The 27,272-nt window shown below is 35.6% G+C and overlaps 2 protein-coding genes across 9 annotated transcripts; both read right to left on the minus strand.

Annotated features, from left to right (window-relative positions):
- Positions 1–133: 133 nt before the first annotated feature.
- Positions 134–10,372, minus strand: khdrbs1a (KH domain containing, RNA binding, signal transduction associated 1a). Of its 8 annotated transcripts, none has more exons than XR_013819541.1 (11): positions 10,117–10,372; positions 7,393–7,514; positions 7,193–7,309; positions 6,965–7,111; positions 5,975–6,108; positions 5,632–5,869; positions 5,076–5,149; positions 4,830–4,858; positions 4,452–4,619; positions 2,250–2,303; positions 134–441 (listed from the first exon to the last, which is right to left on the minus strand). XR_013819541.1 is itself a non-coding variant. In XM_079855444.1 (9 exons), the coding sequence occupies exons 1-9, from the start codon at positions 10,358–10,360 to the stop codon at positions 4,519–4,521; spliced, it is 1,206 nt and encodes a 401-aa protein (XP_079711570.1). In that variant the 5' UTR covers positions 10,361–10,372; the 3' UTR covers positions 3,150–4,518. The 8 variants fall into 8 exon arrangements, 4 of the variants coding, with proteins under 4 accessions (XP_079711570.1, XP_079711569.1, XP_079711568.1 ...); XR_013819542.1 differs by having other exon boundaries at positions 4,452–4,622; XR_013819543.1 differs by having other exon boundaries at positions 4,800–4,858.
- A 1,773-nt stretch (positions 10,373–12,145) lies between these two features.
- Positions 12,146–26,999, minus strand: chp1 (calcineurin-like EF-hand protein 1). Its single transcript, XM_079856028.1, has 7 exons — positions 26,674–26,999; positions 23,748–23,820; positions 20,007–20,087; positions 18,859–18,986; positions 16,437–16,498; positions 15,601–15,723; positions 12,146–15,406 (listed from the first exon to the last, which is right to left on the minus strand). Exons 1-7 carry the CDS (start codon positions 26,738–26,740, stop codon positions 15,353–15,355), a joined length of 588 nt encoding a protein of 195 aa, XP_079712154.1. The 5' UTR covers positions 26,741–26,999; the 3' UTR covers positions 12,146–15,352.
- Between the last annotated feature and the right edge of the window lie 273 nt (positions 27,000–27,272).

Genomic DNA, 27,272 nt, shown 5'->3' on the forward strand with positions numbered 1-27,272 from the left:
ACTAAAACGACCAGGAAAAAGCAGTGAGTTCACCACAACAGTGGGTAACCAATTTTCTAATGGCTTGTATTCCCCAAATGAATCCCCTTAAACATTTAACCAACTCCGTCAAATAATTTAAATCAAATACATTAGACTAACAGTTTTAGCTTTAATTTTTAAAATAAACAAACTTGCTGATATGTAAGTGACAACTGGGAGACATTCAATTAACTTTAGCAAGACAAACATTTTCTTCCTCATTCTGAAGACAAGTTAAAATTTCACAACTTCAATAAAACCGTATAAAATCATTTTTTATTAGGATCCAAAAAAATGCATGTATAAAAAGAGTAAGACAACTTAAAATACATTAAAAATGACTCGTTCACTAAACATTACACAAGATTGTATAAAAAAGTACAGTAAATTTCCTCTTCAGTACAAAATGGCACCGAAAGCCTGCAACAAACAAAGAAACAGGTTGTACACAAAGTGAGTCACACTGGAACAAAACCTTTAAAATGTCTTGCAGACTTTGTATTTCCCCACTTAAAGATCAAGGATCTGTACTGACATGCATGCCAATTAGCTACATAGAAAATAAGGTGAACTTTGGTGCTACAAGTACCATACTAAAAACACATTCATAATACAATACACAAGTCCCACAGAAATGAATCTACTTTTAGAGAACCAATTATTTTTGGTCCAATGAATTTGAACTTTTCCCATGAGAATTCCAGTCAAAAGAAAACATGAAAGAACTTGCTATGGAATAGGAAACTGGATGTAACGTCAAGCTTTAGATATGCAGCTGCAGTTCAAAACAAATTTGGACCAAAAAAACCTAGAAAGTAGCATTCTATAGAAATGTCCTTGTCAGACTCAAACTAAGACTAAAATAAAAGGGTAGAATGTTTGTCAGGATTCATTAACAAAAAAAAAGTTTTTTTTTTTTTTTTTTTTTTTTAAATCTCAGTACCAAGATCAAAGGTGACAAATCTCAAAAGACCTTATTTATGGAAATTGAGGTTCAAAACCCATGAAGAATCCATTCGTTTATGCCAATGAATGCATTTATGTACAAGTTCAATCACAAATCAGTCCCACTTTATATTAGGATCCATTACCATGTTCTTATGGCAAAATAAATTAAAATATGGTTAGGTACAATGTACTTAGTACATGTTGTATTGCAAAACTTTTTCTGCTAGTGAGGTGGGATGCGGGTAAGGTTAGGGACAGGTTTGGTGGTATGGTTCGGTTTAAGTTGTAAGTGAATGGTCAACAGTGTAAATATAGATGCATTTACAGCAGGGTTATTGTTAACGAAAGGTACGTTTACACAATGTACTAACAGACAAGTTTGTCCTCTGCAGATCGACAATGTTCTTGTCTGTATGCAAAAAATTGTCATGTAAACGCCCCTTAAAACCATTTGCTAATTGAAAATAAGATGTATATTAGTTGAAAAACTGAAATTAAATTACTTTAGCAATAAACTGAAATACAAGAAGCACTAAAATAAACTGGAAATAATATTTTTATTTTTAATATTGCCATTTAGTTTAAGCACTCAAATTAATATTTTATATTAGACCACAAAACCAGTCACATGGGTCAATGTTTTTAAATTGAGATTTATTCATCATCTGAATAAATAAGCTTTCCACTGATGTGTGGTTTGTTAGGATAGGACAATATGAAAATCTGGAATCTGAGGGTGCAAAAAAAAAAACTAAAGGTGATTCTCAATGTTTAAAGTTGTCCATTTATGTTGGCGATTGTGCTGCACTCACAAAAATAAATGTTTTATATATTTACGGTATGAAATTTACTAAATATCTTCATGGAACATGATCTTAATATCCTAATGATTTTTGGCATAAAAGAAAAATCTATAATTTTGACCCATACAATGTATGGTTGGCTATTGCCACAAATATACCCGTGCGAATCGTGACTGGTTTTGTGATCCAGGGTCACATATAAAGTTAGTTTTTTTTTTAAAATAGCCAATTCAAAATAAAACTAAAACTCTGAAACACAGAAATTAGTTACAGATGTAATTAGATGCAGGTGTGTTTAAAATATAGGTGTAAAAACAGGCACACAAGTGCACTATCAAATGATTAATAGTACATCGTAGTTAAAGACCTAATATAAAGTGGAGCCACCAGATCCAACTAAAGTGGTTTTATAAATTCTCGTGTGCACAATTATCTCTTGTATTTGCTGATAACTCATTAAATATTTACACATTTCACCTGTAGCAGCTGCCTAGTAGACCCAGTCTGGAGAGAAGCTCTCGCCATCAGTCACTGAGCAACACAAGAGAAGAGTTAGTACACAAGACCTCACAAAACAACAATTTCACAAAGAGACAAGTCCAGCGCTACACAAATATCTAATGCTTGTAAAATTTGAGGACATTTTTTTGTCTATTTTGTACAGCTACAAGAAAACTTTTAATAACAGTGTAATTTTGACAAAACTAGAATCTATTTGTTTTTAAAACAAGAGTTGCATATAAAATAACACTAAGCTTGTTTTGAGAAAGTTGAATGTTTTATGATGTGTTATGATCCAGGTTTAGGAATACTGACTTTTGAATTTGTAAACAACGCAATTTGAATTTGCAATGATTGTGTACAAATGAGTGAATGAACAGTTGTGCTAAGAGAGAAGTTTAGGGTTGATATTACCTTTTTGAAGCTTGCATTACACTTTACGCCATCTTTCCCAATTTTGTCGTTTAAGCCGGCGAAAGTCAGGTAAGACTGAACATTTGAAATCATCTTCACGGTCAAAACTTTGACCCTGGGCTACGAAAGCCTTTGTGTTGAGTGATCTGGTTGGACAATACATCTCATGCCGTTTCTTTTGCTTTTTTGTTGTTTTGCACGCAAAGTTACCATATGAGCACCAAACATCTAAATTGTTTTGTGCATGTATACTTTACCTTTTAAAAAGGGGAATCTATCTGTGCTTTTAGAGGTGACTCTGCAGGTCTTACCTCAAGATCCTTTTCAATAGAAGACAAACATGTAGAGTCTGTGACATCAGAGGGATTTAGTGACTGATGCGAGGTTGCAACAGGGTTATCGCTTTTAAAAACAGGTATAAACACATTAAAATGCCAGGATTTCCTTATTGTGTATAAATCATTGGTTAATGTTGAATAGGTTGACTATTGTTAAAGAGGTCACATCAATCCACTTGTTTTTGCACCAAAAACAGGCAGACACTTCATCGTAGTTTGTCCCAGTAGTCTTACCGAATAGACTAGCGTCGTGGCTCGACTGAATTCATTTACTTGAAAGTTTTGAGCTCTGAATTTTTTCATAGTACAACGACCATCAAAAGCATAAACTGATTTAAAAGATATGACCCCTTTAAATTATTCAGAAATACAAAAACAACTCAGATTAGCTTGTTGGAGGACCAAGGTAACAGATTTTGGAAATATTTGTCTTTAATGTTATTCTAATGTCAATTGTTCCTGTACAAGACATAAGGTGCAGCTTTTTCACGATCTACTTGATACAAATAACTCCACGCTAATTGCAGGCTATTTATCAACGGTTTATACACAATATATTTTGAACATCAAAACAAAGTTTTCTATCTAAATATTGTGATGTTATAAAATGCATGCAGAATTTTGACAGTTTGCAACAGTTGACAGTTTTATATAGGATGACTATTACAACTTTAATAAGTCAAAAACAAACGTTTTGAAGGCTGTAAAAGAAAACTATGCTTTATTGACAAACTGATAGGGACACATTTTGGACATATTTAGTTCCCTAGTTAGGCAATGCACACAAGGTTGCTAATATTTCGGAAACTGAAAAACTAAAAACACCAAAAAACAAGTCTAATATTTGGATCTTGTACGTACAAAGGTTTGAGAGGGCTGTACTTTTACCTGTCTAGAAGTAAACTTGAACCTTTGCGATATTTGTTTTGCTCATTTAACAAAAGGAATCAGATGATGCGAATTTTGAAAATTTTTCACGAGACTTTCAAACAATAAATAGCCTCAAACCAAATGGAATCTGTTCTTTGAAAACTAAGTAACATGTTGGTTTGTACAGGAACTGGTTTTTTTTGAGCATCCCTCAATTTTTTTGTTATGCCTTACAAAAGCGCGTTTGTAATAAATCTTAGTGATATTAACAGGCAATTTTCTCTTTTTTTAGCAAGTCACTTTACACATGGACGTCAGCTAATTATCTAGCATTCAGGTATCAATTTTTCAGAGAAGAAACAGTTAACCATTAAAAGAAAAATAAAATAACAAAAACAAGTAAAACAAAATGCAAAGAATATAAGCACAGCATATAATCGCAAATCTAAAACGTGTCATGTTGAACTTATAAATGGTCATCGTCCTACGTAAAGAGTAGATTCATATTAAAAAGGGAGTGTTAACCAAAACAGGATACAAAAACAACTAGAATTACTTTAGGTGGTTACAAGAAGTTACGAAGGGGAGGCGGATGCCCAAACAACTGCAGTGACGGAAAGCTCTCAGTATCTGCCATACGGGTGTTCCCGAAATGATTTGCCCTGGCGGGGAGTCGGTGCTTTTCCACCAGCGCCACCCCAAGCGGCGCTTTCCCAGTCATCTTCTGCTAAACACACAAATGCACATTAAACATGGATATTCACTCAAGGATAAGTGCATCATATGTACTTTTCCTTGCATTAGGCACTTTGCTGTTGTAGTTTAAGCATGCTAAACATCTAACATAAGAGCTGTTGTACAACAACCATATTCTATGCACTGCACAATCGAGAACATGTCTTACTGTAAGACTCGTAAGTCTCCTGTGCCTCACCGTGACCGTAGTCATAATACTCTGTGTCTCTGTGGAAGGAAAAAAGGAAGCTATTAATTAAAAGCTGTTATTAAACGGAGTCTTAATCTTAAATCATGGCAGGACTTGGACTTCGGCCAGCCAGAAAGTTACAGGATTACATTGAGTCAATTCGACTTTCTCGGAAACATTTTAACTTGAAACTAAATGAAACTTTTTGGAAATCAAAGGAAGAATTTTCAAATCTAAAGATGAAAAGGCACTTACGGCTGTGGTGCAGGTTGACTGTAGTAGCTCTCATATCCTTCATAGGCAGCCTCTGGATATTGTTCTTCATAGGCCTGAGAAAGCATAGGAGACAATGGAGATGTCAAACACATTTATAAAGACTTGCGAAGCCTTTAAGTTACAAATTACTGGCTCGATCCAACAGAATGGTTAGTTGTGACTGAAGTATGTGTCATCAAATGAACGAAATGCATTCAAACTGGTATTAAAACAACTATTCTATTTGAACATACAATTTCAAATGTTATTTGTTCCCATGTTGGTAAAGCTGAATTTTCAGCATCATTACTCCAGTCTTCAGTGTCACATGATCCTTCAGAAATCATTCTAAAAATGCTTATTTGATGCTTAAAGACTTAATGTTGAAAATATGGTTTGCACAAATATTTAACAATAACTTTCAGCAAGGATGCATTATATTACAAGACACGCATATCTATATATATATATTCCAATAACTACATACTGGCTCCAAACTTTTCAATGGCAGCGAATATAAAACAGGAGCAATTGCTGGTGTCGTGGATATACTCACATATTCCCCGTAAGCTTCAGGTTTGGCCGAGTGCTGTTGGTGGGAGAGAGCAGATGCTGGTGTCATCCTCTGAGTCTGGGTTGGTGGTCTTGATCGAGAGGCACCTCCTCCTCTGGTTGCTGTGGAGGGTGGGGGACCACCCCGTCCCACGGGGGCACCTCGTGATGCAGCTCCGCGCCCTGGACCTCCTCTTGGAGCTCCTCCACGTGGTGCTCCACGAGGGGGCATACCGCGACCCCTGCGAGAAAATGTATTACATATACACTCCAAACACTTATGATTGTTCAGAGCAATAACTCCATATCAAATATAGCCTGTTAGCTACATATCTGTTGGTTCTCACCTAGGGGGTGGTGGGCCACCACGACCTCTGCCAGGAGGGCCGAGACCTCTGCCGTGGCCAGACATATCCTGGGAGCCATTCAAAAACCCTGGATCCATGAAAGCATCCGGATGCATCTCATCAAGACCATCCACCTGACACAAGAGAAAAGGATTGTGAGATTGTGAGGAGAAAAAACAGATTTAAACGGCAATGCTTAAAGCCTAAACTTAACCACCAAATCAGCTAAACTCAGTGATTACGGTAAATACAGTATACTGTTGCTAAACTGCAGGGTGTGCTTAAAAGTTAAAAACAAAGCATTGATCCACAACGAAAACACTATTCTCCGAGTGGCTTTCTGTGCGTGCACTACCGGGTGGAGTGGAACATGGAGAAGCAAAGTATACGTTGGGTTCAAAAACAACAAAACGTCCAAATGCCGGCTTGGTGAGCATTTACTTAAATCAGTTATGTCTGAAGTGAACAAACAGTTGGGAAATAAGTTTCATGTGTAACCGTATATTTGAGCCGTGCAGTAGTTCTTAAAGTGACAGCAGTCCAATAAACTTGCTGCCGTCTGTTTCAATGTTCATAAATAAAAGACCAAATCACTCACTGCTCTTTAGTAGACTTAGGATTAATCTAAATTTAATTTACAGTGAAGAACTATGCAGTGGTTTTAATTTGATAGACCTCTTTTCCCCCACAGGAATGCTATATTCAAGCCCCAAGCCGTTCCTAAATTTTTTAAGAGAGGGAATGGAATGTTGCACATAGCTTGCCAATAAACGCTCCCATCTCTTAATTTATCCTTAAAATGCCTCATTAAATCGCTAAACGCCAGTAGGTCTATTTGAAGACCTCCATTAATCATGTAGTATTTATTTTAGTGATCTATATCGGCCAATACAGCTTCCAGTGACGGCTCATGCACAGATTATGATAAATTAAAAAAAAGGGGGGAAAATTCAGATGTAAAAGTATCATTTGGCTTGCATTCACACTTACAGGCATAAGGAACTTCTTGACCTCATCCATAGCATGCGCCATACGCAGGTAACAATCAGGAATGGGAGCAAAAACCTCGATGTGCACGTGCAGCTCCATGGCCAAGTGTGCATACTTCGGATCACCACCCTTCCTCAGCTCCTCTTCCTGAAGGTTTCACAATTTAAGATTTAGTAACCGGGTCATTTAATAGTAAACTCATTAGCAGGTCAAAGACCAGTTCATTACCTTGTTCTTATCCCTCATGGATCCTTTGCCAAGCACTGAGATCTTTGCCCCGGTGTCTTCCTGTAGACGTTTAATGGTGCTGCCCTGCGGCCCCAGAATCTTTCCCACGAAATTAAACTGACAGGAGAAATGAGAAAATATTAGTCTAACATTCAACAACATGTTCTTGCATTGTAGAGAACTGACAGCGCATGACTTACCCGAGGATACTGCTTGACGGGAATGAGCACTCGCTCTTTCACCCTCACATTCTTGGCAGTGAACAGATCCAGGTATGTCTCGGACTCTTTTTTAGGCTCACCCTTCTGAACCCTCTCAATCTCTGCAAAAGAAAAGACAATCAGCTCACAGCAAAATGAAGAAATGTGACCCTTGTCACAGTCACATGGGTAAATTTTCATAAAGGAGATTTATACATCTGAAAGCTGAATAAATACACGTTCCATTGATGTATGGTTTGTTAGGATAGGATAATATTTGGCAGATACACAACTATTTGAAAATCTGGAATCTGATAGTGCAAAAAAAGCAAACATTGAGAAAAATCCTCGCCTTTAGAGTTGTCCATTTATGTTCACGATTGTGCTGCATTCACTCACAAAAATAAATGTTTTATATATTGATGGTAAAATATCTTCATGGAACATGATCTTTACTTAACATCCTAATATTTTTGGCATAAAAGAAAATCGATAATTTTGACCCATAATGTATTGTTGGCTATTGAAACAAATATACCCGTGCGACATGTGACTTGGTTTGTGATCCAGTCACAAATGGTCCAATTTTGAATTGCCACATCAATCCTAGAAGTTGCAAACATTCTAAAAAACAACTTCAAATAGAAATAGATTGAGAACTGTTACTTTGTTTTATGCACTTTGATTTAAATGTGTAATTACTAGCTGGCTGCAGTTATTGTAATAGAAAGTGAAAAAAAAAACAAAAAAAAACATAACTTTCATTTTCTTCCCACAGAGCTCAGGACTAGAGCATGGTTTTTCAAAAGTACTAGAAGTTTGCTTGTTAAAAAAAACAAAGCAGAAACTCCTCAACTCTGGCCCTCAAGATTCACTTTCCTGCAGAGTTTTGCTCCAACATAATCAAACACCTGAACAAGCTAATCAAGGTCTTCAGGATTACTAGTAAGTTACAGGCAGATGCTCAGAGCTGAAGCTGAACTCTGAAGCTGAAAGAGGATGTTGAGGGCAGAGTTGAGAACCCCAGTTTTACGCCATCAGTCACTGCTGAAGCTGCACAGTGTTGTCACGTGGTGCCAGTTTCTGTCAGGACGGACCAAATCATAATGGTTTGTGATAATGGAAAATCTAATTTAATTGAATGATAAAGACTGATGTTGATTTGTATGCCCTTTGATCCTTGTGGTTAACGGATTTAAATAAACGTCAAATGCAGGCCCTCAAATCTGGATTCTGCTTTCTCGAATGAAACCATAACCTGTTTCCTGTGTGAAAGAACCAAACCTAGAATTTTATGTGGTATCCAACATGTTGCAAACAAATTACACGAACATTTTTATGCAAATTCTAGTTTGATTTGCAAGAAAGAATTATACCAAAAAAATAGGGGTTACATGAAAGTTTAATAAAAAAGGGTCACCTTACATTCTCTCAAAGCTTATACTAACCTATTACAACATAAGAGTCCTGCATGCAATAGAATCTTTAGAAATCCATGAATCTTATATCAAAATCTTGAAAATAAAAAATAAAATTCACACTTAATACTATTAAATTGAGCAAGTTTATAATTTACTGGTTAGCAATCACCTATAATTTAATAGACTTCAGAAACTTTTAGATAAATTGTTTAAGCCAGAAATTCCCATTCTATATCTCTCAACTTATTCCAAAAACTTACACAAGCCGGTAGAGAAATCTGAGAATAAGAGATTAAGATTTATGCTACTGAAAAGACATTTGTTCAACAAATAGATTAGAGTCAAAAATAGGAGGAGAGATCCAGCCATCTTTCCTAAAGGTGCATAAATCCCCGCGAGGGCGGGAAAACCGGTCGATCACGTGATCACAGCCATCGCAAACGAGAACGATTCAATCAATTCCCCAATAACAAAAGTCCTGCCTTGCATTTCTGTTCGAGAAGCAGTTTCACTCAGATATACACAACAATAGAGATTAAAATAATGTACTATTGTATAAAAGAAAAAAAATACACAATCCACATCTCTTTGTCTGCAATCTTGGGGTTCCTTACACAGAGGAATTATGGGATGGCTCCTTCACAAAGGGAAAGCACGTGATGCTGCCTCAATTTGATACATTGAATGAAAACTACATATTCAACTAAATTGAACTCTACAATTGGCCTAAATGCACTGAACTTATGTTGCAAGCACATTTTTAATATTTCTCCTGTTTAACCTTTTAATCAGAATCGGTTCTCTTTGATGAAACCCCTGGTGGCCGAATCATGAATACATGGATTTCAACGTGGTACAAATGAGACTTAATTCTCAATGTGAAACAGGATTAAACAAAAAAAAGAGTCATTGTCTGCTAGATAAAAACGCAATTAGTTACTAAGTGCAATAAACTGGCGAATTTAATCTCAATAATGTTGTATGAGAAAAACCTATCAGGAGCTAAACGTGTAGGTCGACAGAAATAGTCATTTCCCACATACCCGACATTAAACTCAACATAACGCAAAAAACAAAACAAAACTAAATCCTCCCCATACAGCATTGCGTTGAAAAACACGACGCGGCCTACCGGAGCAAATCCGCGCCTCGGGCCTACACACACGCATTTCCCCGACGCACGTGAAACTCTCTCCGGCGAGTATAGATGAACTAACCACCATTCAAACATCTCGAGCTCAATATTAAACATTTTAGAGAAGTTCTGCGTGATTGGTTTAATGGTGAATAGAGACGCACTGACCTGCACTGAGGAGTTTCATCGCGTGCGTGAACGAGGAGTCCAGACTGTCTTTCTCCGCCAGTAACTCCGGCAGATATTTACTGTCCCCGCTGCTGCTCTTCCTCTTGTTATTAGCATCCATGTTGATCACGGTTTTCGCGACGAAATCAGGCGAAGTCAGAGCTGGTGGTGCAAGCGCGTGCTGAAGCTTATCTACTCTCTGAACAAAGGAAGCAGCGGCTAATGGCGCGGGTGGAAGTGACATCAGGAGGCGAAATCTGCTTCCGTTTTAGAGCCTGGGGGAGGGGCAACTACTGATGGCAAACGACTGTGATTGGACGGTCCCGATCAGCGCTGAGGAAAGTATCAGGTGTCACGGGTAGAAATGAGTTTAGGCCCATCGTGAGCCTTACTTTATTATAATTCAAACGTGATTATGCATTATAAGAGGTGTAAAACATCATATCATGCCCAGCTTGAACAATGTTTAATTTGGCTTTTTCATTTATTACATGTCTCTCCATAAGGAATATTATTTGATTAATTTGTTACTTCTGTTAACAAAATTTAGTAGTATCATAAACCACTATTTCTAATTTTGAAATGAGTTCCAATACCTAAAGACAATTTATAATCTGGAAAACAAGAAAGCTGTTAAATGTATTCATGTATGTATTGAATGCATTCAATGTTTTCATCTACGTGTTTTATTTATTTATTTGTATTTTTGTCTTTATATACCTGGCTATTGTTAAATGCTGAAAGCTCTAAAAGAAAAGGTGTAAAATACAACAACAACTGGCTGTGTGTTTCTGAGTTTAAACTATGATCAAGCACTTTCAAAGGTTATATTTGTAAAAAGTTGTAATTACTTAAAAACGTTAAAAAAAATGGTTAAATACAGTTTATCGTATAATCTCATATTTGTTTTAATTTTGCAGTTTTTGTTAAGTTGTAGTTACTTTACTGTTTTGCTGTTTGCAATGATTGCTATTTAACTTTTCATGTGATTTTTGAGGAATTGTATTAAAACCAGTTACTTTCAAACATCATAATAATTACTAATTATAATGATTTTAGGTCATATGGAATGGACACAACAAATAAACACAAACTCAATCAAAAATCTTTTCTCTTTCTCTCTCTCTCTCTCTCTGTGTGTGTGTGTGTGTGTTTTCATAAAATTGAGATTTCAATGATATTTTGACCACTAAATTAGGAAATGTCCCCAGTCTCCATTTCAGAAATCTGATCACCATAACTTAATCTGAATGTTGACCTTAACATAACATAAAATGAGACAATCTAATTTAAAGATGTGCAGAAAATAAAAATGACTTGGGCTACAATTCAGAATAATAATTAAGTATTTAAGTAAAGTGAGCAAGTGACCCATAATAACCACATTAAGTCCTAAATAAATATTTTATAATCAGTTTAATTCTATAAAGTCAATTCAGAAATGACTGAGTGAAACTGGGTGACTTGGTGATGTTTATAGATTGACATTACAAGTGCAAAGATGAGTACATGTAGAATGGAGGTTGATGTTGATGGGGCAGATTGTTTTTAACATGTAAATGTGAAGACTGGAGACAAAAGAATATTGATTAGGTCATATTGTTGTGTTTCACACAGGGTAAGAATGTGAATGCGAGCAAGGCGAAGACAAAGAAACATAAATGGTGCCGTTTGCAGCATGTCTGGCATATAGGACAATGAATGAATGGGTGCTTGGGAATGGGAGCAGAGCAGCAGGAGTCTGCTTTATCTCCTGAATATAGTCTTAGGAAATGAGAGAGATTCATACTAGAACATGGTTGAATTTAATCTCATTGTGCTTTAAAGCCTATATGTTTTACTGACTTTGCAATTACTATATACAGTATATTCAGTTTATTAAAATGAAAATATTATAGAAAATGTACAAAAACAACATTTTTTCAAGACTTTCAAGACATTTTACATTTGCATCTCAAGCAAATGTGTCTTGATTTAAAGATGTTTAGATATCTGTATTGAAAAACAAGACAAAAATACTGGAGAAGGATATTCATTTGTTATTTTATTTTTTGCAATACATTTAATGCCATGACTTTATGACTTTATTTAAGACTTTCTGCCTGTTTTAATTGTTTTAAAACCAACTAGAGTCAGCCTTTACGATTTACAAATTTCAATCGTAAAGTAAAATTCCATCAAGTTGATTATTCATACTATGATTTAAGAATTTTAAATGAGTGGACCATTTAGTTTATGTGATTTGTATTAATACATTTAAATATTTTCATTTTTTGTAAATTTATGAATATGAATCACATTATCTAAATGGTCCATTCCCTTGTTCCAATCAATTTGTAAATCTTAAAAAAGGCACAAAAAAAATTCAGTGTACTAATTATAATATTACACCACAATAATTAAAAGACAAAAATATATTGGATATTGTCCTTATTTTAAATTCATGTGATATTTCAATGATATTCTGACCACTACAGTAGAAAAATGTCCCTGGTGTCTATTTTATAAAATCTGTTTATTTTAGCCTAACATTAACCTTAACCCTGCAAACCAAGCCCACCGTATCATATTTAATATATTAATTTTTGTTATACAAAACATGCCTTCTGCCCTCTGATCGATAGGATTTTGTTTTTATAATGAATGATGCCAGCTTTCTAATAAACAGCTATGATTGCCCATTTTATACATATAAATCATACAAATTAATTAATTAAATAAAAGCATGTTATAATTAGAAGTATTGATCTTGATGGTCCTTAGAACTGGATAAAAAAAAAAAAGGTGGTGTCACCCATTACATGTGCAACAGTTTTGAGAAGAGTGTGTAAACGTGCGAATTGGCCTGATACATAGAGTTTCAGTGGAGTTTGTGTCTAAAAGACAAATCTATTCACGTAATTTGAAAGATGTCATCAATGAATGCATTTTGTGCCAAAGCAATGATAAATAGTTTAGCTCACACATGCTGATGTTGTGCTCACTGTGTGAAGAGTTTTGAAAAAGTAACCCAAGTATTGTGAAATGTGTCAAAGCAATTGTGAAAAACTGTACTATGAGCGCACAATCTTTGTAAATCTAAAGTCTGAACCACACCAGTTACATCACTAAACACCAAGGAATCATGGCACTTTTTTTTATTAATTTAGAGTCAACACCTTAAATGTACATCATAATTATTACACCACATTGAATGATTTCATTTCCTTTGTTCTCTTGAAAAACCTTTCCAAGTCCAACTCAAGCTTATTTAAGAATCTTTACATGAAGCAAGAATCTGCATGGAGCGCAGCAGAACTTCAAGTACCTGTGAGCGATACTATACATGGATTTAATCGTAGTATTGATAATTAAATAATCAGTGTTTGATTTTGTTCATTCATTAAGCATTGAAATGCATCAGACTGTAGTTCCCACCCTGATCAACGCAAGCGTTCGGTCAGCGCTTTAAATGATTGAGTGTTAACAGCACAGTGATGTAGTACGGGAGTGACGCTTTGGCTCAGAGTACACTTCTTATAATAATGATGCATGAGAATTCTGAGAACATACATCACAAATCACACACACACTCACAACACAACACTAAACCAATGTTTAGTTTCATGAAATTGACTTGACCAAGCTTGAAGGTGAAGCGAGTAAATTCTGCACGACTATTGCAAAAAATCACTAGATTTGAACACTTTCAGAAGTTTGACTGTGCAAAACTTGATGCTAAGGCATTGTTGGCGGGTGCCAAGGTGTTTCTATGGGGTTGATAAAGAGCTCTTAGTGTCTTTTTCCATGTTGCTAAGATGTATAGATGTTTACTGGTCTAAATGGAAAGAGCCCATGCGCATCTCTATTATTGTATGGTCCTCTCTATAATTCGAGTCCATTCTTCAAAAGCAAATCTAGCTGATTTTTTGAGGCTGTTTTATTATCTGGAAGGTGAAAATTGCAATGTGTACACTAAATTGATCTAAAATCTAATTGATTACTAAGAAAAGTAAAACATACTTTCCTCAACAAGTTGCACAATTTCATATTGTAACACAAACTTTGGTGCGCATCACATGCTGTTTAACAGACCTTAGTCAGGGTAAAACGATGCTGTGATGGATAGAATTACAGTGCGCTCAATGGATTGTACTGTTGTTTAACATACCGATTGTTCAGCTGATGAAAAGTCAGACTAAGAAAAGTTATATTCTTAGTCCGATCTGCTCATCACTGTTAGAATGATTGAGATGGCCAATCAAATCAAAGAAGGCAGGGTTTACGGTTCACTGAAGACGAGCGAGAAATCAAACACAATGCTTTTAGCTTTATGTGAGATGTGAGTAGCTGATCATATAATATTTGACAAATGTTTCACGACAGAAATGTTAAACGACTCACGGTAATATCCAGTGATGCAAACTACTGAACTTTATCAAGTCTTGCCGTTTCGAAATAAAACATGGTATCATGTACATTATTCATGCATAACTAAAAGTGACGAGACCAGAAACATTTCGCGTTTTCAACATTAGCGATACGAATGAGATTGCATGTGTGCATATTTTAAAATAAAACAATTTGCTAATAGGCTTAATTGATTAGTTCACGCCTACAAATATTTCTTTATTCCTTTAAAACTCTTTTAATCATTTAATTAATTTAAATAATAATAATTAAAAAAAAGGTCCCCCGCAAAGTGCAAGGCATGTTACGGCCTTGTTTAGGGTAAGCATTTTGGAAAATGTTGGGTGGCTTACACAAAAAGATCTCAGTTTCGTGTTGGTACCGAGGCGACACAGAAATTACACACTTTTCCTATTTAAAAATTAACTTTGAGATCTAAACAGTCATAAAAGTAATTTCATGGGTGTGAAGGAAAGTTTCTTATGTATAACCTCATAAACTCATTCCTTTTTTTACAGAAGCATCAGATTTGGCCTTTTTTACGATGGTGATGAAAAGCATTCATCAATAGCAATATTCCCCATCTGGAAAGTTGTTTCCACAGCTGGAATAAATTTCATTTGAATACACGAGAGAAAAGCCGCAGTGACTTGAGAACAGTGAAGGCACCAGGACACGCCATCCGTCTAGTGCAACAGCAACCCAAGAGTGACAGACGATTGGAACTAAAGTAACACAATTATGTTTATCAAGAACGAATCGTCCCACAGAAATAAGAATCGGGGGCATGTCTTATCTATATTGACACGTATCATCTCCACTCAAGAGTTCAGAACGCGTTTGGTCTTTAGTGAAGGAAGCGGATGCTCATCTTTTGTTCGACGTCCACTTTTTCCAACACCTGAGGAACAAAAAGAGGCATTTTAAAAGAAATAGTTCACCCAAAAACAGAATTTGCCATCATTTAATCACCTCCATGTCATTCCGATCCTGTATTGCTTTCAATCTCTCGTGAAACACAAAAGGAAACTCTAGGGTGAACTATCCCTTTAGGTGGGGCACAAACTTCCTGCTAATCCCTTTTCCAGTAATTACCTTGGTGAACTCATTGAATGAGATACACATGTCTCCATTAGTGTCCGCCTCCTGGATGGTTCTGTCTGCAATGCTTCCAAGCTGCTCATCAGAAATATTCACTCCCACCATCATTCTCAGCACCTGGGGGGGGGGGGGGGGGGGGGGGGGGGGGGTATGAGTCTTATTTGGTTTTTACATTGTTATGCAGTGTCCTCTAGAGGCTGAAAAGCAGACTGCAATTATCTATGCATTCACTTTTTTCTCAAATGGCTTATTTCATGAGGAATATCATTTGATGTGATAAAGACCATCTTCTGAAACTAAGCTGCAAAAAAGGTTCATACTGAAACCCTTGGATTTCTAATGTCAGAAACCGGGATAATTCAAATACAATCATGACATTTCCATGCCTATTCAGTAATGGCTCACCAGTTACATTAACATAATACAAGTAGGATGGATACTATTTATATTAAATCGGTCGCTAAGATTCCAGCATTTTTTTTGTTTGTTTTTTTTGCAATAACTGATAATTTGTAGCTTTGTGCATCCATTGATCCGCGAACATAAATAGAAGCTCAACAGAACGCATGAGAACTCACTGGTTTCATCTTTGATAGCAAAACAATTATTTCTCAGAAGTCCCCTGAATTGCTCCTGAATGACCTTTTGAAATCCAGCTTGAATGACTAAGTGTTTTCCCTGCCTAACAGAGTGTCTTCCACGAATACCAATAGCTGGTTTCAGGTGGCAAGGGCGTTTGAGTCAGCACGTCATTGTTCAGGCACAGAACGTTCTTTTGTGTCCCATCTCAGAGCCGAGTGCAGAGGCTTTCTGTTGTACGATTCTCTCACCTGTAGCAGTTCGTCTCTAGAAATCTTGTCATCTCTGTCGAGGTCGTATAACCGGAAAGCGACTGTGAAGAAATAAGAGAAAATCGAATTATTATGAAAAGCTTTATAATCGCAACACTATGGTCATGAACACACTGCAAGAGCTGGTGGCAGAGAACGTCTTTCCTGAGCTGAAATAAAGAGTAGCTGTGAACTAAAGCAGGTTTTACAGAATCGTTACAAACAGTAATTAGGTTTAAGACCAGGATCAGTTCAAGCCCTTCCTTTTCTTTCGGAAATGACATTTTACTGTCATTGTAATTGTACTGTAATTGTAATTGTATTGTCTTTTATTCAAGTTTTATATTAAGCATCTATAAAAGGGCTGAGAGTTAATGCTGAGAGTTAATGCTGAGAATCATGTGAGGGGCGTGTCCTAGCAATGTGTGCATGAGTGTATATGCATGCTATCTGTTGCTTGTGTGTTTTTTGTTTATTATTGTGACCAACAGCTTTAGTGCTGAGAACCATGTGAGAGGCGTGCCCTAGCAATGTATGCATGAATATATATGCATGCTATCTGTTGCCTGTGTTTCTGTTTATTATTGTGACTTATAGCTTTAGTGCTGAGAACCATGTGAGAGGCGTGTCCTAGCAATTACCTGCAGATCTTCAACACTGATTGTCAGCACCTGTGTGTTTGCTTCTACTTGTGTGTCTTTGTCATTATAAGATCAGTTTTCTATCTGCTTCACTATGCCCTGAAGAAGGCCCCATGCCGCTACGCGTGGGCATTTTAAAGTTGTCCAGTTAGGACATGTCATTTTTGCAATAAATACATTTTAATTAAGGAGTGCCTCGGCTATCAGAGAATTTTTTCTCCACACTGCCTCTATAAAAGGGCATTAGATGAGTTTTGCCATCATTCCTTATGTTGTGACTTTTTAAACCTTACAGCAAAAATAGCATTGGAGATGTTAAGTTCCATTTATATTTGTGATTTAGTTAAAACTGGCCATTTCAATGAATTTATTCTGCCATCTGATTCTGCTATTTGTGTACAGTATTTCACTCAAAGCATTTAAAAATGTTCATAGAGGCCTTGCAAAATTATAAATATGGAGGCAAGATTATATATACACCACCGTTCTAAAGTTTGGAGTCGGTAAGATTTTTTAAATGTTTTAGAAAGAAGTCTCTTGCTCACCAAGACTGCATTTATTTGATAAAAAATACAGTAAAATTGGTAAATATTGCGAAATATTATTACAATTTTAAATAACGGTTTTCTATTTCAGTATATTTTAAAATTTATATTTTATTCTTGTGATGCAAAGCTGAAAGATTTGCTGATCAAGAAACTTTTCTGAATATTATACATTTTTCTAATTATTATAACACAGTTGTGCTGTTTAATATTTTTGTGGAAACCCTGATACTTTATTTTCAGGAATCTTTGATGAATAGACAGTTCAATAGAACAGCATTTATTTAAAATATTTTTAATATTTTTTTGTAACAATGTTTAAAATGATTTAGGGACCTCAAATTGTGAGCTCTAGAAATGCTCCCACGATTAAAGACATTAGTCTTTACAAGAAATGACTTGCCTGCTATGAAACGGACAACGTAGTTGGACGGAGAAATAAAAGGAATGTTTAAGTGTAGATGTTGCAATCACTGTGAGAATGTAATTCAAACCAAATAATTTGTAGATGTTTGCATTAAGAAAATGTATCCAATTAGATCAAATATTAATTTTAAAAGTACATATGTGATTTATAGGCTTCAGTGTCCTTGTAATTGTTTCTATGTGGGCCAGACTAAGCATAGACTGTACTATATATATATATATATATAAAGTGAATGCACTTTATATATATATACACACATTTTAATTATTAAGTTAAATTATATTTAACTTCATTCTTCTTTTACAAAGATGGTGCGCTCATAGTACAGTTTTTTACAATTGCTATGACACATTTCACAACACTTGGGTTACTTTTTCAAATCTTGTCTTCACACAGTGAGCACAACATCAGTATGTGGGCTAAACTATGGATTATTTATCATTGCTTTGGCACAAAATGCATTCAATAATGAAATTACTATTATTATTTTTTCTCTTTTTTCTTAATTGATGCATGTCAGTATACTTTGTACTGGTTAACGATATGATAGGTCCCTCTGCAATGATTCTTTTGCTTTGTTTTTATGTTCTAACTATTTTTAATGTTCTATTGTGATTAGCCATGATGTAAATAAAGGCTATTTAACCTTTTTGTACCGGAAGAAGTGCCTTGGACTCTTTTCTAAAGAGTATGTTTGAAACCCAACCAAAGAGCACCTTCTGGGATTACTTCACACAAGGTGCTTCCGGCAAGTAGCTTTCCGAGATGCTTTCTCTGATCAACATGAGAGATGTTTGGGTTGAACTTACAGAGGAGTTTGTTGGTCCTGCTGTTGAGCGGCTCTCCAGGTGTCAGAACTTTGTTCTTCTCATTGTCCTCCACAGGACGGAAGTGAGCCAGAGTCCTCATGAAGCCTCTGAAGTTCACCTGATCCTCACTGAGACACATGAGAGAGAGAGAAACACACCACTTTAAAATGTATGTTTTGTTTACTAACATCCACACTAGTTGGCAACTGATATCTGAATCTCTATAGGCCCAGACAAGATCCCTGATGCTATAAAAACTGTAGTCCTAATTTAGAATCGTGCTTTACAATGTTTTTTACAGACATGCCCACAAGAAAGTTTCTTCATGCTTCAAGAAACAAACACTCGAAACCAAATAAACCATGAAGAAACCAACAACCCATATGACACCACCCACATGCTGTCTGTTTTGAGAGAGCAGTGACATAGTTTTAGTTGTTACTAAACATGTTGTATCTTACAGTAACAATCTCAGCCAAAAACTCACACAAACACTGATAAACCTATATGGAAACTATATCCTCTGAGAAATCTAGACGAATGTGATGAGACTGGTCAAGAATTTCCCCCAAAGCCAAAAAAAAAAAAAAGTTATATATTAACTTTCATTTCTTTAAAGTATCCTTAAAAACGTTGGTTTCTATAAAAATATTAAGTAGAATACTGAAGAATGGAGTGATAAAGCTGAGGAATAAATTACATTTCAAAATACATTCAAATAGAAAACAGTTATTTTAAATTGTAATAATATTTCACAGTATTACAGTCTTTACTGTATTTTTGATCATAAGAGACTTCTTTCAAAAAAATCTTACTTACCCTAAATCTTTGGACAGAAGTGTATGTGTTGTTTATAATAAAATTCAATGTCAAATTGCAACAACAACAAAAAAAAAAAAAAAAAAAAAAAAACCTATTGGTGCTGAAATAAGATTATCCAAAATAGAATTGATTAAATTAAGTGAAATATGGACACCCTTTTCTCACTTTAATATTACCCATTTTATCTTTCTTTTCCATTTACTTATGTTTTGCTGTTTTCTTTAACTTATATGTGTTGATGTTCTTTGTACAAGCAGAAAAACAAACACTATTCTAGTTTAATAACAGATCTAATATTTCAAATTGTCTTCTGAGATGTTACTCACCCCTCTGGGAAGAAGGCATTAATTATCCGATCACCAAGAGGATTTATGGCCAACTCGGGAATCCTCTGGAAGTCTTCTCGGCTGAGATGGGGGGAGAGAGAGAGAGAGAGAGAGAGAGAGAGAGAGAGAGAGAGAGAGAGAGAGAGAGAGAGAGAGAGAGAGAGAGAGAGAGAGAGAGAGAGAGAGAGAGAGAGAGAGAGAGAGAGAGAGAGAGGGAGACAGAGAGAGAGAGAGAGAGAGAGAGAGAGAGAGAGAGAGAGAGAATGAGAGAGAATGAGAGAGAATGAGAGAATGAGAGAGAGAGAGAGAGAGAATGAGGTGTTATTCAGTGTCAGAGGTGTAAAGAGAACCTGACAACCATACTTGAGTAAAAGTACAGATACCTCACAGTGAAGATTCAGATTGTTTTATTTAGTGCCATGTCAGCATTCAAGGCTATTTTCATGGCAAAAATTAAATTACAAAAATCCAAATATCATATTAATACAATAAAAACCAACCAAACAAAAAAAAGCAAGTCAAGTTATACAAGATTTTTTTTTATCATATTTTAATAAAAAAAATCTTGTATAACATGACTTGCTTTTCAGGCATAATCTTACTAAAGTCCTTAAGTGCGGTAACTTCATAAGAGAGCATTCTACTAGTATTAAGTCCAGGACAATCTAATAAAATATGTTTAACAGAGAGGGGAATCTTACAAAACATGCATAAAGTTGGGTCTTCACCTTTAAGCAAAAAAAGCATGGGTCAAACTCATACGACATCTGGTGTGGATGTCTATTTTTAAGAGTAATAAAAAGTCTGTATCCTTACAGTGAAAAATTACAAGTTACAGGTCCATTTCAATACAACTTGAGGTTTTTTTTTTTTTTTTGTAAAAGTAATTTCACGCTCGAAATGACATCAGAAGTGGAAAACGTAGGTATTAAAAAAATAAATATCTGACCACCAACTGCAACTTTCAGACACCATCTTTATATTTTAGCTCAACTGTCACAGAATGGAACGCACAGGATTGTGGGATATCAAAAGCAGTGAAGGATACATCTATGATGCCTTCAAAAATCTATTGCATTACTCACTGCGAATATATTGGAGTAAATCACATGTACTTTAAAAGATACTTAAATACATTAACCAATTACTTTTATTGAAATTCTTCACACCACTGTTGTGTGTAAATACGTTTCGGTTGAGTTTCAGGTTTTACAGATGTGCCTCTATGGAAACGAGTCGGGTGTATCGTTACTGTATTAAGAAAACGTTTTCCAATAATGAAATAACATGAGAAACCATCCTTTTTTTTTAATGATTAAATGACTGTTCTTGTGAAAATGCCCTTTCCTGAATACACAACCAAACAAATCTGCTATAACAATGACTGTTTTCAAGCACTTTTCTCCTGGTGAAAAGTAAAACTGCTGAAACATTTGATACGGCTTGATCTTTTCAGGCTTGTTTCTTTGAGCCAATTAGTATTATTCGGCATGCGCACGTCTCTGTGCTCTTGAGCTGACATTGGACAAAGTAATGTGTATAAAGCTGTGCTTCACAGGACAGCCCAACCCTGATTCTGTGAAAATGGGACTTGTTAAAAGGATACTTTGATGTCTATCCTTTTATTGTTCATCTAGTAAAGGCTGATATGAGTAATAATAACATAATTACTGTGCAGAAAGCGTAATTAGACCCGTAATCCCATCACAATGATGAAAAGAGAGTTTAGTGACAGATTATTTCTGGGAGCAACCTTCTCGTGCATAAGGAAATTGGCAGTGCCGGTGACCTCCACACACACACAGGACACACACCTTGCCACCTCGGATTTCAGAGGCTATTTATTGTTCAAACACAAGAGTCTGTGTCTCTAATCTCAGTCTGACGGATGTTTGGGGTGACAACAAATACAGCAGGTCATCAAAACTCTGACGTGCAGCGATCGGGATTTTTTTTAATACTAACCACATCGCTGAGGATGTTTGTTGAAGTAACCATCATTTTAAACCACAGAGGATGTTGTCATTAAAAACAAACGATTATAACAAGAACACAACCTGTGACTTCAGCATATTTGGTCAACAGAATGAGTTTCGTTTCATAAGGCATGTCACAAAAATCATTCAAATCTTTCACAAAAGAGTCAGTTTTCAAAGTTGAATTTGGCTTATTATACAACACCGTTCAAAAAGGTTGGGGCTTTTTGAAAGAAGTCTCTTATGCTCAGCAAGATTTTTAAAATGTAATTTATTCCTGTGAAACAAAGCTGAATTTTACTCCAGTCTTCAGGGTCACATGATCCTTCAGAAATCATTCTAATATGATGATTTGCTGCTCAAGAAACATTTATCATTATCAATGTTGAGAACAGTTGAGCTGCTTAAAATTTTGTAGAAACTGGGATACAATTTTTCAGGATTCTTTGATGGATAGAAGAAAAAAAAATTATAAATGCCTTTACTGACACTCCTAAACAATTTATACTTAGAATAATTAATGAATAAAAGTAAACATTTCTTTCAAAAAAGAAAAAGCCCAAACGTTTGAACGGTAGTGTACTTTGGGTAGTTTTTTTTTGACAATTTATTTAATCTGACTATGATTGTACACGTTACACTTTAACCCTCTGGTGGCGGACAAAAATGACAGATTTTTTATTTTTATTTCAATGAATGTACTATACTTTAGTTTGATAATGTTTTTATTTAATATTTTGTATTTTTAGGGGGGATTTTATGGTACTAAATTAAATTTATGGAATAGTTAATCAAAAGTGAATTAAAAAAAGTTTAAGTTTATTATTATGAAAGTGCATAAAAATACTATTTTTAAATTTTATATAAAATAAATATTTTCCAAAACATGTTTTACTCAAAAGCTGTGAGAAAATCAAAGCCATTTTGATGTTAATTTGAGGTTAATATTTCAAAAAACTTGCTTTTCAATAAGATTGTTTGTGCGCAGTACCAAACACTTCCACTAGATGAAATTCGCTTCCCATTCGTTTGGTCCATTTTGTTTTTTTCAAATCATATCCATGATTTATTTTTAATTTTTTTTATTTACATAGCAAGTTCCCGAACCTTTACTAAGTTTTGTACCATTCCGATGAAGTAAAAAAAATTAAAAACCAAAACATTCGATTTTCCAGTCAAAAACGACCGAACAGCACCAGTGGGTTAATTAGAAACGGTTAATTTTTTAACTAAGTAATGTTTATTTGTCATATGCACAACAATAAAACATACTGCAATACTTGTGGACAGTTTGTGCTATAAATGCACCATCACTGCTATATTTACCAGAACACAACCAGCACAGCTTGCGTTCTATATTCTTCATACTTTCATTGATATTAATCATGGTGTGTACAGAGGTCACTCCAGAGGACACACGTAGGACATTATGGAAACGACTACGGCAATGTCACACAAGGAAACGCGTGCTTCATTACTGTCCTTGAGCTCCCTCTTTTACAAGGAATATTTACAGTAAAAGTCCTATTTTTAACAATGTAATAGGAAAAACTCTTTCCTCATAGGCAAAACTCAAACACTGAGCTAGACATTCCTTAACATATTAACTTACAGAGCTTGAGGCTGGAGTGAATGTTAAAAGCGAGTGTGAAGATATAACTGAGCTGCTTGTGTAATACCTGCTTCCTCAAGGGACAAAGGTGTTGTAACATCACAGAGTTAAAGTTCATTATTACTCAACTCATGTAACTCATGTGTCTCGTACCTGAGCGCTCCGTTCTCTCCTTTATCGAGACTGTGAAAGCGGCTGTAGAGGCGAGTGATCTGACTGTGGGAGACTGCAACACACACACACACACACACACACAAATGAAGTCTGGTTAAGGACAGGGAACATTCAGGTCACAGATGTGATCATCAGATTGACAGTGCTGGTTTAAGGCTTATCTCAATGACCTTACATACTACAGATTTCTCAAACTAGACAAGATATAATGAGCAAGTTATTAACAACTTGAGATCCATCTAGACAGGATTACAGGGTTTCTGTAGGTTTTATGAAGGTAAATTTAAGACTTAAGATGTTCTGCTCTGATTTAAGACCCTTTTAAGGCCCTTATGTGTATAAAAATAAGTAATTTTAAGACCCACAGAAACCCTGATATACATGAAAATGACAAAATGTCCAATATGACTTTAGTTGAACAAATGTACAAGCAAAGTTCACTTCAGGGTAGGCATATATATATATATATATTAGGGCTGTCAAACGATTAATCGCATCCAAAATAAAAGTTTGTTTTTACATAATATATGTGTGTGTACGGTGTATAATTATTTTCTATATATAAATACACACACATGCATGTATATATTTAAGAAATATTTGCATGTATATACTGTGTATATATATTTATATTATATATAATTTATATTATATATAAATATTTTATATATAAATAACACATTTTTCTTAAATATATATGCATGTGTGTGTATTTATATATAGAAAATAATTATAGTCCATACACACACATATATTATGTAAACACAAACTTTTATTTTGGATGCGATTAATCGCGATTAATCGTTTGACAGCCCTAATATATATATATAAAATCAAAATATATGAAAATGACAAAATCTCTATCCTGCAAATAAATGTATTTGATTTATTTGCAGGATAGAGATTTTGTAATTTGCATATATTTTGGATTTTTTACTTTGCTTGTACATTTGTTCAACTAAAGTCATCAAAACCATTAAATAAATACAAAAAAGGGACTATAATTCATAAATCAAAACTGTTTTGATTCCAGCTCTACACACTGTTCATTATCTAAACCAACTTCATGAGGTTTTATGTATACTTGACTCTTATTGGCTTGTGTTTCCTTCACTTCAAAACGAATACATTTAGCAAAAAATAAATAAAGCAGCTTTGGAACGGTATATATTCCTGGAAATCCCTACACAAATAAACTGTTGTTTATACATTTCTTTTAACACAGTAAAGCCAATTTCCGACCACATCAGTGGAACATCTGCCACAACAATTCAGTCTTTGATCAACACAGCTTAGAGTAAATGAATACAGAACAATCCTACGTGATAAATGAAATCACACAGGATACAGCAGCACATGTTAAAACTCAACCAGTGTGAAATCCTGGATTCTTCCCTGTGGGCTTTGACACCAGAGGAAGAGAGCGGAAAAACTGACAATTACAAGTAGGAGAGCACTTCATGTGGCTTTACAGGAATGTAGTGAAATCTAGGCACATGAAATAGGTCACATTCACACAAATCTGGGCATTAGAAACTATGAAATATTAACAGCCATTCAAAACATTTAAAAAGCCTGCAACCCCTTTGAGTTAGGTTTGTGTGGTCTGCAAAATAAAGACTAACATATAATCCATATAGCTCAAGTGAGGTATAAACCGTATCCTCAGACTATTTCTAGATCTTGTGGGGGTGTACGTCTCATGTGGTTCATCCGTGCCGAAGGCCAAAGCACTGAGACGGCAGAGATCAGAAAATGCTGCTTTTCTCGGCCCTCACACCAACGATCACATAACATTTAGTAAACCTCTAATTACAGCTGCACAGGTGTAAACAGTGTCATTAAAATATCAATATTTACATCAGTGGAATGCAGATTACCAAACCCTGATCCAGATATAACTTCAGTTCATCCAGATGTCGGAAAAATAGGGCTGGCTGCATGGTTTGATCTATTAAACGCCAGTCTGATGGTCTGGGATGTGTTTTCCCAAAGCATCGTAAGTTGATTGTGGAACAATTGCCACCAGTGGTCTCAACGATCAACTCAGGCTTACGATGCTTTCGGAAAACGCAGCCCTGATCTGTTCATTCCAGACAGTTGATGGATCCCATGGTAGGGAAAAAAAAAATACTATGGAAGTCAATGGGGTCCATCAACTGTTTGGTTACAGACACCCCTCATATCTTATTATGTGTTCAACAGAAGAAAGATATTCATACAGGTTTGAAACAACTTGAGGGGGAGTAAATGATGACATAGTTCACTTAAAAATGTAAATTATCGCTTTATGCATTTGCCCATTTAAATCCAAACAGCGACTTTTTTTTTGCCAGGCAGTGTATATCTGTACTGCAGTATTTGATACAAACACACCAGCAGCTTCTGAAAATGAGAGATATTCATCTGTTTCCCCTCAACACACACACACACCCCACTCATATCATGAAACAGACAGGAGCACACACGCACACACACACACAATCATCTGCCCCATAGAGGAGCAGGGGTCACCCAGTCAGTTTATTTCAGTGGTTCTCAAACCTGCTTGTGAGACCTCTACTAATAGTTGAATACAGGTTGTTGAAACATAACATGTTGTGAGCTTCTATTTAGTTAAAAAATATATAATATTAGCTACTTATATAGCCTTTCTAGTGTTATCATAGTATAGTTAGTTAGTATATCATAGTTGTATCTCATTAGCACACTGCAGGTCTAAAAAGTATAGCTAAATGTCACACCACAAGACATGTATACTTCCCTAAAGTATGTCAAGTCAACTAACCCATTTAAGACAGAAAGCACTGTATTACATCAACATATGTGTCATCATCACCAGAACTCTCAAACCAAGTCTATATGAGCCAAACACACTATTAACCCACACAAAACTAATACTCACATCCAGTTTCTTTCTTGATTTCTTCAATGTCCTCTTCTCTGAGTAGAGATGAAGCTCTGGAGCCCATGACTGCTGTGTTTCTCCTGAAGATCAGCTCGAGCTAACACGTGAAATTCACTCGTTATCTCTAAACACAGGGCTCTAGAAGGCTGTCAGATGAGCAGTCAGCCTCCGCAACTGTCTATCCGGAGATATTACCCGCTTGCCTCTTAATTACACCCGGACCAGGCGCGATACAAACCAAATCCAGAAGAAAAAGGAAGAGTTTTAAGAGGCTAAGCTAAAGGCAGGTCGGAGAGTGGATCTCCGTGACGTCAGCAAATGCCGATTCGCGTTTGTGTGCGCTATAGCCACGCCCAGAGAATAACGCACTTTGATTGGTCTGTGCGGTTGTCTGTCAAGTTGGGCGGGATTTAAAGGGCCAGGCGTGTGCAAAATAATTCCTAGAAATAGAGTAAAGCGGCTAAAGTGACAATGAAACGGGATGCCATGTCAGAAAATACAACATGAGAACAGCACAAAAGAACTGCATTTCATTTGTCTTTTGAAACCCATTCAAAATTTACTTATAAAGACTAAAACATTCTAAACCGATTATT

This window comes from Squalius cephalus (assembly GCF_949319135.1).
Source record: "Squalius cephalus genome assembly, chromosome: 21".
NCBI lineage: Eukaryota > Metazoa > Chordata > Actinopteri > Cypriniformes > Leuciscidae > Squalius > Squalius cephalus.